Source organism: Pan paniscus, chromosome 4 (genome assembly GCF_029289425.2).
Source record: "Pan paniscus chromosome 4, NHGRI_mPanPan1-v2.0_pri, whole genome shotgun sequence".
Classification (NCBI taxonomy): domain Eukaryota; kingdom Metazoa; phylum Chordata; class Mammalia; order Primates; family Hominidae; genus Pan; species Pan paniscus.
In genome coordinates, this window is record NC_073253.2 from 54,735,600 (window position 1) to 54,752,423 (window position 16,824).

At 38.5% G+C, this 16,824-nt stretch overlaps 1 protein-coding gene across 7 annotated transcripts in view; it reads left to right on the plus strand.

Annotated features, from left to right (window-relative positions):
* PDE4D (phosphodiesterase 4D) overlaps positions 1-16,824 on the plus strand; it is a 1,528,950-nt gene that overhangs the window by 1,314,911 nt on the left and 197,215 nt on the right. For all 7 annotated transcript variants that reach the window (XM_034960060.3, XM_063604447.1, XM_057302295.2 and 4 more), the window contains one exon: positions 2,065-2,114. In XM_034960060.3, coding sequence (XP_034815951.1) covers positions 2,065-2,114 — 50 coding nt within the window. The remainder of the gene's footprint in view (positions 1-2,064; positions 2,115-16,824) is intronic.

Sequence of the window (16,824 nt, forward strand, 5' to 3'; positions counted from 1 at the left end):
ATTACTTGTTCAGATATCAAGTTCCTGAGTACCAGTTAATTGTGGGATTGATAGTAAAAGGAGATAATTAGTATTGAATCAACCATTTGGTTTTCCAAAACTGTAGAAGAGTGTGAAAATATTTATTTAATACCATTCCCAGACAAAATCAATGGTTTCTAAATTTTCACAGAGCAAGGACTAAAAAGGAATAATCAGGATATCAATTATTTGAATGATAAACTCTTAGCCAGAAGGTAACAGATAACACCCTGTTACACACAGCAAGACCCCATCTCTAAAAAAAAAAAATTAATTAGCCAAGCATGGTGGCATGCACCTGTAGTCCCAGCTACTTGAAAGGCTGAGGTGGTGGGGGGAATCACTAGAGCTCAGGAGTTCAAGGCTGTAGTGAGCTATGATCACACCACTGCACTCCAGCTTGAGCAACAGAGTGAGACCCTATCTCAAAACTTAAAAAAAAAAAAATTTAAGAAGAAGAAGATAATTACTGGTATATAGACCAGAGCTATTTCAGAGCAGCTGCTTAAAATATTAATATTTTGGTTTATCGAGTTTAAATTCTCCCCATTTTTCCCCCAACCATTTTATTTTATAACTAAAAAAAACTAAAATAATTCAGAAGTAAAATTTGGTGCATTTTCAATCAAACACAAAATTTTAATCCCAAATCGATACCAATAACCTTAAGAGCAATGAAAGGGAGCCAGAGGCTGAGTGGAACCAGTGAGAATTTACAAAATCCCAGGCTGCTTTCCCCAACTTTCCCCCACCCTGCTAAGAAATTCATCATCTCAGCAAGGCATATTTGAAGAGGTTGATGCCATTGGCACATATGTGAGGCTGTGCATGCAGGTTCCACAAAAACATCTCAAACTAAGGCAGCAAAGCAGAGCATAGACCCTAGGATCACATTCGTTTAGTTCAAATCTCAGCTTCGTTACTTAAAACAAGTTCTTCAAATTCTCAAAGTTTTGTTTTTCTCATTGGTAAAATGAGAACAATGAAACTTACTTCCTTAAGGCTTATTGTAAGGATTCAATGAGATAATTCATTTAAAGTGCTTATTTAGCAATGTCTGATCCACAAGAAGTGTTTATTAAGTGTTCACCCTTGGTAGAGGCAATATATATATAATTATTATATACTATATATATATATATCAGACATCTTTGAATGTATCTAAAAGTGTTTTTTAATCATTATATTTTAAAAGCTGTCAGTTACAAGTAATAACTTTATAAAGTTATATTTCAAAAATGTTGATGGATACTTTATAAATGATATTCTTTTCAACATAATTTATTAAGCCCTGACGGAATACTGGATGCATTGTGCTAGGCTCTGTAGGGAATATAAGTTAATCAGACAGCATGCTTTTTTTTTTTACTTCAGGGGGTTTATAGTCATTTTGTGGAACTTGGCAAACATCTGAAAACTTAAAGAACACAAGATAGAATGTATTTAAGTACCTTTGGCTTAGAGTATTTCTAAAGCTTCTATAGTATCTATTTGGACAAGTCATTAATATACCTCTCTAACAAATATATCAGAGATGTTTTTCAATATAAGAAAAGAGAAAGGAAAAAGTTCAAATAGCTTCTCTAATTATAAGATAGTTTACAACAAATCATTCACTTCTGATAATGTACAGGCAATCATGAGAATTTAGGCCAAGAATAAAAATTTCTTAACCCTGTATTAGGGAAGACAATTATAAATTGACTGCTTTTTCAAATTCAGAGTCTATAAGCTCTGGCTTCAACAAATAAAGTCTGTAAGAATTTCCTCTTCTCTCATGTCCCAGTGACACTTACATCAGCTTTATTTACCCCAAGTCAATCACTGTGAGATTTACCAGTTTTCTTTTTGGACATGTGTGATCTGAGCCATAATACAAAGAATGCTTAGGGACTTGTCTGGCTAGTCTGAAAGAAATCATTTGCATGTCCAAACTTAAAAATAATTCTTTAAAGTAAAATGCTATATCTGAAATGACTCAGAGAGTGATCAAATCAATAAGCCCCACATATTTACTGCTTTGTGTTTTTCTGTCTTTGTCAGAAGATCACCCATGTGCAACCAACCATCCATCAACAAAGCCACCATAACAGGTAAGAAAGATCTGGAGCTTATTCTTCATGTGTCTAGGAAGAAACCATTTCTGCCAAGAGTCTATATAACACCAACACCAATTTCATGCTGCAATTTGAAAATGTTAAAGAAATTCTTTCTTCTCTACATTATCATTTCTATCATTGATCTCACAAATTGTCTAAGCTGTTATTTGGAACATTTTTGCTGATTTACATTTTTTACTGATGTACATTATTTTTAACCATTTAACTATGTGCTTATACTCATCTGAGCATTGCTCTGGGCATTTGTATTTTGAGAGATGGTGTTACTTTCAAGTCGCTTCCCATTCTGGTTCCACACATGTGTTATTAGCATGATATAATATGTCATCATTTAGTTTAATAAGAGTGAAGGCATAAATAAAAGGAGTAACGTGTTGGTTCATCAATATCCCACTTGTGTGTAGGAAGGAACATTGTACCAGTAGTCCAATAAAGGACTGAGAGAGCTAAGAATAAACTCAGTTTGGGAGGGGAGAGAAGTTAATATACAATGCAGAAAAAGTTCAATGAGATCAAAACACTGGGATCTATAGATGTTTGGGAAAGAAAAATAGGAGGAAAGATGAGAGAAGTCAAGTGCATAAAAATAAAATTATCTCAATTCCTATTAGTCTGTGTTAGGCACAGGACTTGACCCCAGCTGAACCAAAAACAGAATGCATGATCTCATTTTGCTGAACCTGAAACCAAATTGAACTCTTTTGACTATTTCTTGAAGCCCCAATTGATTCATTAAAATAATTGCCTGGAAAAGAAAACCTATGTTTTCTAAAATTATTACCAGAAGAAAATTAGCATATTCTCCAAACTAAAACAATTCGTCATTGGATTCAAGTGTCTTCCTTGAGCTCCAACCCATAATGTGCTGAGGAGCTCTTATTAAGTTATTAGTGAGTACACTTTGCTTGAAATTTAACTTTATCATGTCCAGATGTCTGTCTGTGTTTGTGGTCACCACATTAGAGTTGATTCTGGAATCATTGTTAATGTCATCTTTTCTGAATGTCATCAAGTGAAACTTGTATTTCAATGAATGTTAAATTATTGATCTCTTCTTCATGTTTCTCTTTCAACATATTATTGGTGATGACTTCCAATTATCATTTTATAGTACATATATGGTTAACCAGTTTTGTTCTTGATATTGATCAAGAGATGAACAATAGGGCCAGGAGTGGTGGCTCACGCTTGTAATCTCAGCACTTTGGGAGGCCGAGGTGGGTGGATCACTTGAGGCCAGGAGTTCAAGACCAGCCTGGCCAACATGTCGAAACCCCATCTCTACTAAAAATACAAAACTTAGCATGGTGGCAAGCACCTGTAATCCAAGCTACTCGGGAATCTGAGGCAGGAGAATCACTTGAACCCAGGAGGCAGAGGTTGCAATGAGCCGAGATCACGCCACTGCACTCCAGCCTGGGCAACAGAGTAAGACTGTCTCCAAAAAATAAAGAGAAAGAGAGATGAACAATAACAATTCCTATATGCTAAAATAAATACTTTGAGTAACTGATTTCTTCTGCCAAAATTCAAATTCAATATAAATGAGTCTAAACTGAGTTGGAGGTGTGGAACCGGATCCCTCTGTTTCTATGCACTTTCCTAAGTTGAGGAATGGACAGGCCTACATTTATGAACCTGTACCTGGGGCCTCTAGTGAGAGAAGCCACATGGAAGCTGGTCTTCACGCTGCTCCAGGCACTAAATCTGACCCCTATCAAGAGGAACTACCCTCAACCCCCAATTTTGCAATAAGCAAGAACTGACATTGCTATTTGGGCAGAATGCAGTGCTATTTTGGTCCCTGGAAGCTTTTTTAGCTTGAGGTCACATATGAGCTGGCCTCACAGGTGGAGCAGCATTCTCCCAGAAGAGCAGCATCAGGTACCAGTGGAAATTGTTGTGTCTGACAACAGATGGTTGGGTGCTCAGTGGTCAGGGCAGCTGCCCAGCCATCCCAGCAGATGCCAGGCACAGATTAACAGGAGAGAGTAGCTACACTCAAAGGGCACACACTTGATCTTAAGCATATGTGACAGACCTCATAGAAGCTCCTATGTATACATAGTAAGGGGGTCCTGGAACAATACCAGAGGGAATTATGAGCCACAGAAATTAAGAAATTAAGGTGAATATGGCCTCATTCGTACCCACAAGCTCCTGATCTGAGGCCTAGGGACAAGGGGGACACAGAAATACCTTATCTAGAAAGGGAAACTAATTAACTGTTGTTACCACTTAGTGCTGCTGGGCTCCTCACAAAGCACAACAGGAAATGAACTGACTAAAACTGGGAAGTCGTTTTTCTTGCCCAAGCATAGCAAACCAAGGTGGGAACATGGCATAGGGATGGAGGGATGAGGGCAGTAGCAGGGGAAGGTTCCCCTTTCTGAGCCCATTTTGAAAAAGTGGGCCCTTAAAACCTCAGTGCTAGTAATAATAATGATGGTTGAGATTTTGACATTAGTAAGATTTGAGACACTCAGAAAAGGCAGTGCTTGTGCCTTTCCTCCCTCTGCAGCTGACCACTCAGGCCCCACCCTCTAGGCTCACTCCCCCTGAAGTTGGAACCTGGCTGTACCGTGGCAGTAGTCCTGGGAAGGGCAAAGAAGTATTAAAAAGAGTCAGTGAGGCACCCTTAAGATGAATGAGTCCCTGTTGATAGGGGTCAGACCTAGTGCCTGGAGCAGCCTGAGGACCAGCTTCCATGTGGCTTCTCTCACTAGAGGCCCCAGGTACAGGTTCGCAAATGTATGCCTGTCCATCCCTCAACACAGGAATAAGGTCTAGAGTAACAGTGTAGCCTAACAGTTAAGTTCATGGCTGATCCAAAAGTCTGCTAGAGCACACAGCTCCAAGTGCCTCCGGAGGGCAACTCCACAGAACATCACAACATGGTGCCCCTAGAATTGTACCACGTGGTTGCTCTGCCTACCCAGCACTCAAATCATGCTCTATCATGAGAGTTTTGTGGCCCTGGGCAGGTTGCATACCCTTTCTCTGCTCAGTTTCCCTACCTATAAAATAGTGACACTGCTTCCTGCAGTTGTTGCTGGCTTGAATGAGTGAACACGCATGATGCCCTTAGCATAGTGCCTCACAGAACCAGCACTTAATACATCTTTTTAAATTCCATTTTGTTGTTATTACTTGGTTTTGTTTCTAGGGCCCACTGTATACATAGAACTAGGGCTTTCTTCATCAATTCAGGCTGCCATAACAAAGTACCATAGACTGGGTGGCTTATAGACAACACAAATTTATTTCTCACAATTCTGGAGGCTGGAAGTCTGAGATCAGGATGCCAGCATGGTTGGGGTCTGGTGAGAGTCTTCTTCTAGGTTGCATCAGTGCCCTTTGTAAAGGCACTAGTCTCATTTGTGAGTGTTGAGTGCTCCACCCTCACGACCTAATCACCTCCCACAGGCCCGGCCTCCAAATACCAACACATATTGGGTTAGGATATTGAAATGAATTTTAGGGGCACACAAGCACTCATTCCGTAACAAGGGGGTAATGGAAAGAATAGGACAAAGACACAAACGAAGGAAAGGGAACAGTGAGAGAAAGGCAAGCTTGCAAGATCATGAGAGGAAAACTTGTGGGTCCTTAAATTGGCCAAAATGGATGCGCTTGCTTTGTGCCCATCAAAATGGGGTCTCCTCCTGCTCCCAGCACTGTCTCCTTTATTCTCATCACAATTCACAGATGCTGGTAGCTTTGTGATAGAGATGATACACTGTTGTTCAGGATGAATTTCTAAGTCTAAGAACTCACTTTTGAGTCATAGTTGTTTGAAGGAGAAATATTAATTCTCTATCACTTTTCTGTAAACCAACTCTAATTTTTAAAAAAGAAGAGTTAAGAACTTCAGCTGTCTACATATCACATACCATGCTTTCTAAGGAGTTGTCACATAGAATTTACAATACCCTCTTCCTCTTTTCAAGGTTATTGCATTTGACATGTATTAAAGCCAGGAGAATTTGATTTTTTTTTTTTCTTGAGATAGAGTTTTGCTCTTATCGCCCAGGCTGGAGTGCAGTGGCGCGATCTGAGGCTCACTGCAACCTCCGCCTCCTGGGTTCAAGCAATTCTTCTGCCTCAGCCTCCCAAGTAGCTGGGATTACAGATGCCCACCACCACGCCCGGCTAACGTTTTGTGTTTTTAGTAGAGACAGGGTTTCACTGTGTTAGCCAGGATGGTCTTGAACTCCTGACCTCAGGTGATCCACCCACCGTGGCCTCCCAAAATGCTGGGATTACAGGCATGAGCCACCACACCTGGCCGAGAATTTGATTTTATAGCATTAGGGTTTTAAAGCTAGGTTTTAAAGGTACGTCACTGGCCAGTTTTTATTTCAATATATAGTAGGTAAACATACAGGTCTAAAATGATCTAACAATTCCTTAAAAGTAAGGCTTTGAAGTTTGCATTTATAAAAGAGACTTAAATAGCTCTTTTGCTCTTTAGTGTGATATGACAAAGATGATGTGTGGCATTTGGAGCCTGAATGTGAACCCAGTCTCTCCCTTTTGCTTCATTTCCTCATTTTGGAGATTTGAGTACCTAACACTTAGGACTGTTGCAAGAATTCAAGGAGATAAGTTATATAAAAGGATAGAGTTCAAGTTGGGCATGGTGGCACACGCCTATAATCCCGGCTACTCAGGAGACCAAGGTGGGAGGACTGCTTGAGCTCAGGAATTCAAGACCAGCCTGGGCAATGTAATGAGACCCTGTCTCCTAAAGTAAAAAAAAAAAAAAAAAAAAATGGAGGCCGGGCATGGTGGCTCATGCCTGTAATCCCAGCACTTTGGGAGGCCAAGGCGGGTGGATCACCAGGTCAGGAGTTCAAGACCAGCCTGGCCAAGATGGTGAAACCCCGTCTCTATTAAAATACAAAAATTAGCCAGGCGCAGTGGCAGGTGCCTGTAATCCCAGCTACTCGGGAGGCTGAGACAGGAAATCGCTTGAACTCTGAGGGCGGAGGTTGCAGTGAGCCGAGATCAGGCCACTGCTCTTCAGCCTGGGTGACAGAGTGAGACTCCGTCTCAAAAAAAAAAAAGAAAGAAAGAAAGAAAAATGGATAGAGTTCTGAATGTGATGAGGAACTCACCAAGTGTTTCTTCCTATATCCCTGTCCCATGCCTGACATTTTTTTGTTCCTAAAGCTAATTTAAAAACTGGTAGAATAGAGGTAACAGAGAATATTGGTGTGTCAGCTTCTTTGGTACATTTCATTTATGATTTTGTTTTCACACAGTCATGGCATGACATTTTTAGTAATCCTTTTATCATTTAGAGTAAGGCTCACCTACATACGTCCTTAATGTGTGGTGCACACCAGAAGTAAAGAGTGCATTGGAACATGAGAGGGTGGCAAAGAGTCAGAGATGCCCAAGCCATACCTGCACTGGGACAGTGATCCCATTTTTGAAGTACAGCCATGTAGCTTGGAGCACAGTCCTTCCTTGTAAGCATTTCATTTTCGAACAACCTTAGCTCAAGGCAAGCATTCTGCAGCCATCTCATTAAATGTTGTTACATCTTCACAATACCATTTTCAATGCTTCTGAATTTCCATATTTCCAATATGTTTATTTAATCATCCTCAATTAGAGGATTTTCATGCAAGGACACAACTCTAAAGAAAACGTATTTAAATATCTTTATTTTAAAGATGAAAAAACTGAGACCTAGTGAGAGAGGGTGCTGCTTAGTGACAATGCCAGGAATAAACATGTGGTTCCTTTTTCGAGTCCATGGTCCTTCTTACACCTTTATAAAGTAAAATAACCCATTAGATTCGGGTGGCCTTTATACCCACCGTGGAAGTATATGCTTTAGAGAAAGTAAATGAAGTATTAATACTAACTCCTGAGTAATAGATGTGGCATTGTATTATTCGTATATGAGCTTGAAAATTTCTCATCCCAACCTCTCACTGGACATATCTCTGTAGTTATAGCTATTTTGATTATATCTACTGCTTATACCCCAGAGGCATAGAGACCAGCAGCCTAAAGCAAAGGACTTCTGGATTTTGACTTTGGAAAATACAAATTCTTCTATAGGAGCGGTGAAACTAGTACAGCTGCCTGCTCTTTACCTGTAGGGGGAGACACATGATGCAGTGACAAGCATAGAACAGCACAGAAGTGGTTTTAGTCCAGAAAATAAATAAATAAGTAAATTGGTCTAAGTCTTCATTCCTTTTTGTATTTTTTTACCCTGAAGATTCATGGCTTCATTAAAAACAGTAAGTGCATTCTAAATAGAATTTAGTCAATTGGCAAGTAGAAAATTAAAAAGTAAACTATCCAAATAATGCTAGTCTGTCAAAACACAATGAGAAGAAATTTAATCTTATATGTTTGTTGTTCTAAAGCACAAGCAGTTTCTAAGAATTAATAAGGGGGAAAAACAATAATGATATTTAATTGAGACAATTTTTTTTGTTATCTGGGCTAATCACTTAATGCTTTGAGCTTATCGAATGAAAGAAACTAAGCAACTATTTCATGGTGACAATAAGGATGCTGGCTACTTACTTAGATCTGCCTTTTAAATCTGTGTGTGTGTGATAAAAGCAAGTAGTATATATAGTTTTTTACAAAGAAATATAGAGAGATCTAATAGATGGGAGCAAGAACCATATAAAGAAGGCAGAAGGGATCTACATGAGAGAAATATGTAAGTCCTCAGGAGATACTGAAGTAAAACATGTGTTGTATCAGTGTATAGGGAAGACAAGAGACCCAGCCATTGCCAGAGAAGCCCTACTTCCTCATCAGCCACCAGCAGGCAGCAGCTTCATGCTGTAGTTCTTTTTTTCCTTTAATAGAGTAAAGATTGTGGCCACACTTTAATAATTGCCGAAAATATGTGTTCATTAAGCTTTTTAAGAAATGTGACCGAAAAATGCTGATGATACATTGTGTTTAATAGCTTTAATAAAAAACTGATAAAGCATCTAATACATCTAATGACTGTCAGATTTCCTAAATCTTTTAAGCTGAAGGAGTTTACTTTTACAAAAATCCTCATTGAAAAAGAATCTTCCGGCAAAAACATTGAACTGAAAGATTTGCATAAATGCATGGAGTATTACTATTTATTAGTTAAACTTATGATCTTTTAGAGCAGTAAAAGTCAGTTCTCTTTCTTACAAATGAATTTGTTTTGGCCTTTTATGCTTTTATTTAATGAGTAGAGCCATACCTATTAATATATAAAAAGATCAGATCTGACACCGTGGCTTTTTGACCAGGAATTGATTGAAGTTAGACTTGGCTTTAAGAATAGTGAAAACAAGGGCTATGTCCTAATTATGAGGGGAAATAATTTAATTGTATCTCTCTTGTCTGAATATCTGATTTGGATGCTTTGTTATAACTTTAATTGAAATAATTAAATGGGGCTCATGTTCATTTAGCCTAGCAAAAAGGTGATGAGCTAGCATATATGTTAAAAACCCAGCTTTCCTCTTAGTAGTTGTCTAATTTTGGTCAATGTACTTAAATTCTCCAAGTTTTGGGGGTATTCTTTATCAGTAAATTCTAATTCAGTGCTTAACATAGTACTTGGTACTCAGAATGTATTCAACAAATGTTACTTATCATTATTGCTATAATATTATTATTATTATTATCTGCTTGGTCAACAGTATTTTCTATGCACCTTATATATGGCATGCATAGGCTCTGGAGGTAAAATGTGACTACTGGTTCAAGAAATTTACAAAGTAAGGGAGAAGGAATTGTAAATAGTTAAGTACTAGCTAAATGCCATGATTGAAGCCTTTATATTTTTTATTTTAATTAATTAATTAATTTTTAGAAATAGGGCCTCACTCTGTTGCCCAGGCTGGAGTGAAGTGGTACGATCTTGTCTCATTGCAACCTCTGCCTCCCAGCCTCCAGCAATCCTCCCACCTCAGCCTCCTGAGTAGCTGGGACTACAGGCATGCACCACCACGTGTGCATAATTTTTTATTTTATTTTTTGTATTTTTTGTAGAGGCGGCGTTTTGCCATGTTGCCCAGGCTGATCTGGAACTCCTAGGCTCAAGCAATCTGCCCACCTTGGCCTCCCAAAGTGCTGGGATTATAGGCATGAGCCACAGAGCCTGGACTGAAACCTCTTTAAATATATATATTTATATAAATATATATTATATATCATATATACAAAATATATAATATATAATATAAAATATATTATATATTTTATAAAATTATATATATTTCTTATATAAATATATATTTCTTGTATATTATATAAATATATATTTATTATATATTATATACATATTTATTATATATGTATTATATATTATATACATATATTATATAAATATTATATAAATATATATAATATTTATTATATAAATAAATATAATTCTCATATAAATAAATGTAATATTTATTATATAATGTATTTCTCATATATATGCTTATTATATAATAAATATTATATTTCTCAGATAAATATATAATGTTTATTATAAAATAAATATATAAAATATATATTAAATAATTATATTATATATTTAATATATAATATATATGAATATGTATTCATATAGAGAGAGAGAGAGCCAGTGGCTCTACCTAGGAAATGCTCCCTGATAAATTTGAAGAACATAATGCTTTCCATGTGGTTAGGGGAGGATTGAGGATTACCTCACAACAAAAGACCAGCAAGAATAAGGTATGGAAGCATGGAATGCCTGTCCATATCAGGGGACTGGGAACAGTAAAGGACAAATTGAGTTAAAGGTGTATAGGAGCAACTGAACAGGATGCTCCAGAGGTAGATTAAGGAAATAATATTTGAGGCCTACATAAATAACAGTGGACTTTATTTTATGGACAGTGGAAAATCATTGAGCGTTTCCAATCGTAGGAACAAATACACATTTCAGAATGACAGTAATTGGAAGCAGTGTAGAAAGAGACTGAAAAGAAGAAAGACTAGGGGCAGCCCCATACTCTTCAGGGGGCTGTCACAGGCCTTGTACAGGATCAAGATAATGCAGCTCTGAACTGGGGTGGAAGTGGGGCTGTGGAGATGAGGGAATGGGTTCACAACTCTTCAGAGATAGGATTGAAGGGACTTGGGGGTTGATTAGAGCAGAGACTGAGGATGAACAATTTTAAAGTGAAAGTATGAGCCAGGTGTGGTGGCTCACGCCTGTAATCCCAGCAGTTTGGGAGGCTGAGGCGGGTGGATCACCTGAGGTCAGGAGTTCAAGACCAGCCTGGCCAACATGGTGAAACCCCATCTCTACTAAAAATACAAAAATTAGCCAGGCGTGGTGGCACGTGCTTGTAATCCCAGCTACTCTGGAGGCTGAGGCAGGAGAATCGCTTGAACCCAGGAGGCAGAGGTTACAGTGAGCCGAGATGGCACCATTGCACTCTAGCCTGGGCAACAAGAGAGAAACTTCATCTCAAAAAAAAAAAAAAAAAAAAAGTGAAAGTATATATACACATGTTCATTACAGCACTGTGAATGTGCATAAAGGGTTAAAAACAATCCAAATTCTAAATAATGTGTGAATTCTTTTTAGGTAGGGGTTAAAAAATTCCCATAATAAAATGATTTTAAATAATTTATTTTTGAGAAAATTTTAATAATATGGAAAAATGTTTGTATTTTAAGGAATACATAATAAAGTGCCATGTGGGCAATAGGCACACATTTAATGCACTTTAATTATGTATATTGAATTGAACTTAAGTTACTTTTAGTTGTTGACCAGTAGTTAGCAAAGGTAGATAGGTTTACCATTTTACATTGAATCTAGTGACAAACATGTTATTTCTCAGGTCCCAGTTGTTAGTTTGCCTCTCCTTGCCTAGAAAGGGCACTGGTGAGACCCGCCCTAGCAATATTTCAATATTATGGTTCCACAGTCCAGCATTAACTGTGTTTTAAAATAATAATATCTCTCACATAGGGCAGCATTTTATGGATTATTGAGCCTATGACAAAAATGTTGTATTATCCTTCAGATGATCAGAAAAACTACCCTTAGGGCTGGGTGCAGTGGCTCACACCTGTAATTCCAGCACTTTGGGAGGCAAGGGAGGAAGATGGCTTGAGGCCAGGAGTTTGAGGCAAGCCTGAAACACAGTGAGACCTCCATCTCTACAAAAAATTTTAAAAATTAGCTAGACATGGTGGTGCGCACCTGTAATCCCAGCTATTCAGGAGGATCATTTATGCCCAGGAAGTTGATGCTGCAGTGAACCATGATCATGCCACTGCACTCTAGCCTGGGCTACAGAGCAAAACTCTGTCTCAAAGAAAGAAAAGCTACCACGTGAATAAAGGATCTCAGTGTCACCAAAGTCCACTCCTGCCAGCATCCCTTCCCCGCTGCCCTGAGTTTAAAAAGAGCAATACTTCCCAAACCTGTCTCTGATCAAAGGAATCCCCAAGGGCTTCCTGAGAACAACCACAAAATGACTGATTCCCAGACTTTCCAGAACTGAATATCTAGGATAAGGCTCAGGATCTAAATTATTAACAAATACTCCCAGGTGAATGGGCTTGATTAGACAAATTTGGGAGAATAATGGAATACTGAAGAAAGCAGGTGAGAGGGCTGCCTGTGTACAGTGTTGTCATTGAGTTGTTGATAGCTTGTTGGTAAATCCCTGTCTTTCTGGAAAGTATATATAGTGACACCCACACCCTCATCTAACAAACAGTGCAGCCCAGGATAAGCACGATCATATGTGCAAAGTGCTCCACGATTAGTGAAAGAAGATACAAGGTGATATTATTATCTGTGCTGACTTCGTCATCCTGGGCATCAGCGTCAGGGTCATCATCTGTTATCTCTCAAAATACATACAAGATTTTAAGTAGAGCAGCTTGCTCGTCTCTGAGAAGAAAATCAAGTATCACATCTACCTTTGTGGATGTGGGAGGGAGGGAGTTTGGGAAATGTTTAGTAATTGCATTCTTTTTGTCTTCTTGGACACAGTACCAAGTCTCCTTAAACTAATAAAAGAAAAAAAAATAAAAGAACCACACAAACTGCATTCTTCAGTCACTCCCTTTCTCCACAAAGTGCTTCCCACCCATTTCAGCCTTAAAAAATACTCTAGGCATACTCAGAAATACAGTGACTGTGGTGGGGCAAAATGTTGAAAATTCCTTTGAGGCTCATTTCCCAAATTTTACTAGTTGGATGTTACACTGAATTATTTAACTCTAAATAAATAGGGAGTGCACTCACAGCGTCCTTTCTTTTGTTATATCAAAAAGCCTCTCTCAAAAAATGCTTTAAAAATCAGTTGGATATATTATTAATACTAATATTAATAAAAGTTAACATTTACTGACATTTGAAATGTACCAAACACTCTAGATGAGTAATCTTTTTAAACCTTATGATATCCAAAGAGGTAGACACTGTTGCTATTCCTGCTTCATAGATGCAAAACTGGGCTAGACAAGTTGAATAATTTGATTAAGATACATAGGTAGAAAATTACAAAGTACGGATTGACTCAGAGGGAGAATGTCAAGTCCTCTCCTAAAATGTACTGGCATGTACACACATACACAAGCTGCTGGATCTGCTGCTCCTCAAAAGTTATTCCCTAGGGACATCTCTCTTCTTTTTTTTTCTCTCTCTCCTTCCCCCCCCCTCTTTCTTTTTCTTTTTTCTTTTAAGAACAGAAAACAAATATATACCATCTATTCCTGAATGTATATGAGTGGAGGGTAGGACAAGAGGAGGGATAAGATCTGTGGATGCACAGAAACTCTTTGGGAAACCCTAAAAACTCTCTATAGTTATATAAGCTAAGGAAAGGATTCCTGCCAGGGGGTATAGGATTCTTCAATTCCCACACTTCTCTTCCTGACTCTTCTGAAGTGCCCGTTGTCACCAGAGTGCCCAGGGGCAGAGCATCGACAAGGAAAGGCCCAGGTGTGTGTGAGAAGTCAGGCAGATGGGGTGTTTCGGAGGAACCAGGGCAACGCAGTGCTTCAGCGTTAGCACTCACCTTGCTTCTGGGACCACTTACCATGAAGGCCTGAAAGGGCAGGCCCCAACTACTGGGAATATTAATCTTCTCTTTGGGTGAAGTCTCTTCATGCCATTATCATCTCTTAGCTACCATTGCTAGGCAAAAGTTTCCTAGCTCACCATCTCCTGAACGCACTTCCTTGAGATATTTCTGATGCTTAAATATCCAGTGCTTTCTAGTGTGCCATCTTCCTTCTGTATTTTTGTTTTGTTTTGTTTTGTTTTTTTGTGGTTCCTTTTCAGCACTGTTGGTCCTGTGGAAGTATTTCTAATTGACTGTATTCTATATGCCACACAAAACAGATGGGTGTTTATGACATTCTTTTCTGGATATGTTTCTGATGTTTGCATATTGAACACAGAACTGTCCACATAGAGAACTTGATTTCTGCCTCTTCCTGGCTTTGCTTTTACTCATTTAGTCCCTAGTATGTGAAAGGCTATGCTTAGGCTCCAAGGACCCAAGGAGGAATAAAATACCTCCAATAAGCTTCAGGACCATTACTCTAGAGGTTTGTGGAACTTAAAAAGCTAAAATGTGTTCTGTTGAATGACAAAAAGCATTAAGTTAATAGAAAACAGAGGGCTTATAAGTGAATGGATAAATGAATAAGTAAAATAAAGAAGAGAGAAAGGAAGGGAGAGAGGAAGAATGGAGCAGATGCAGGTGAGATTGTTTTTCTAAAGAGCTAAGAAGCTGCCTACAGTGTTAGCTTAGAGACTGAAAATGGTTTGGGAAAATAATTCAGAAATTTAGGGAATACTTCACAGCATGAGAAAGTGGAGGGCTGAGACTGGTAAAAGAAGACATGTTTCAAAATAGCCAAAAGGAAAATAGAAAAGAACTGGTCGTGAAACCGAGACCTCAGAGTTGAATGACAAGTAAGATACCTCTGAAGTCACTGACAGTGGACTGACTGTTATTTGACTAATATTGCTTCCACAGAGACAGACCTAGGTTTTATCCTCCCATAGAAAAAAATCTCAAACATTGGTAGGTTTTGTTTTTGTGTTTTGACGTACAAGTCAAAATCTATGTGAAGGAGGAGGAACAAGACTCAGGGGTCAGAAAATTGGGGTTTCGTGGCTGGCTGTCCTGCTCACCCACTTTACGTGTGACCTTAGAAAAGTCACGCCGATGTGTTAGATCTTTTCTGTTAAAATGTGGTGGGTAATAATTATACCTTCCTAATTTTGAGGAATTACATGAGATAATCTATGTAAAAAAATTAGCACGGTGTCTGGGACATAGTAAATGTCAGGTCTTATTTAAAAGCATGTGGAAAGTGCTTAATATGTTGAAAAGTATTATAAACTACTAATAAATATTATATTATTCAATTACTGTTGATCCTCAAAACAGCCATCTCTGGAAACTGTACAATTATTTGAGCCCTGATGCCATTGCTGAAAGCATTTTGGAAGTGGCTTTAGAGACCATTTACAGACCATATAAGACACACACATACAAAAAAGCAATAAGCAATCTCACTGGTTTATAGTAACACTTCACTTATGACCAAAAATATTATTTCCAATATGATTACCAACCCTATTCACCAGACAGAATGTCAAATTAGCTTAGATGGGGCTAACTCCAGAAATGAAACCATTCTCAAGGGATTTTAAAGAGTTTTTTAAGAAGTATCACATGGACTTTTAAGGCAATTCCAAGACAGGGAGCCCTAAAATTGTTACAATGATGGCAACGTGTGGAATAAGCATATAAACACATTTTCCCAGATGCAACTTTGAAGGAGACAAAATCTGAATTCTAGGCAGTTTGTGAAGGAAAAGGAGCAATTTCTGGGAAATTTCTTTTACCCCTCAGCCAACCTCAAGACAGTCTGTCTTTCTACAGACCCTCCCTTACTGTTTCTCTTTACTGGAAACTGTTGAGGGTACTGGAAATAAAGGAGAAGGCCAATGTATCTAAGACCAGTGGATCAGAGAGGAGCCCAAGAACCTTCATCATTTCCACAGAAAGGGCAGCAGAGGAAATTAACCTGGCCTTTTGTCATGCTATTATTTCTCAGTGAGTCTATTAAATTATTGTGGCACACTAAACAGTGTTGTCTGCATCTTGTTCTTTGGGGATTCCATACAATTCTCCCCTTGGCTGGTTTATCACCTCCCCTTAGAAAATGGTGTCTCAGCAATGATCCTTTGCTTGCAATACAAAAAAACCAACTCTGCTCATTAATGCAAAATTCTTAGTGGAAGAATATAGGAAGAATTCTGAATTCTCTGAGAATTAGTGGGGCGACAGGTGGTGGTGGGGGTGCTGGAGGACGAGGTTTGAAGGAATCAGTGCATCTTTACAGTGCTAGAAGGCTACAAATCAAGGGGAAAGTCTCATGGCAGGAGTAGTCGAGTGAGATCCCCACAACTGTTCTTAGTTTCTTTGTCATTATTTCAAGAGTCAAACAGCAGTGAAGGGATCTAATTTGTCTTGTTTGCGTCTTGGGCCTTGGCTAAAAGAGAACAGGCAGGTGGCTTCAGTTCCACCAAACTATGTTATAAAATGTGGTAGTAAGAGCTGAATGATGGGACCAGATTTTGTGGGTTCATATTCTAGCTCTACGACTTACAGATGCTTGTGCTCAAACAATTCATTTAACCTTCCAG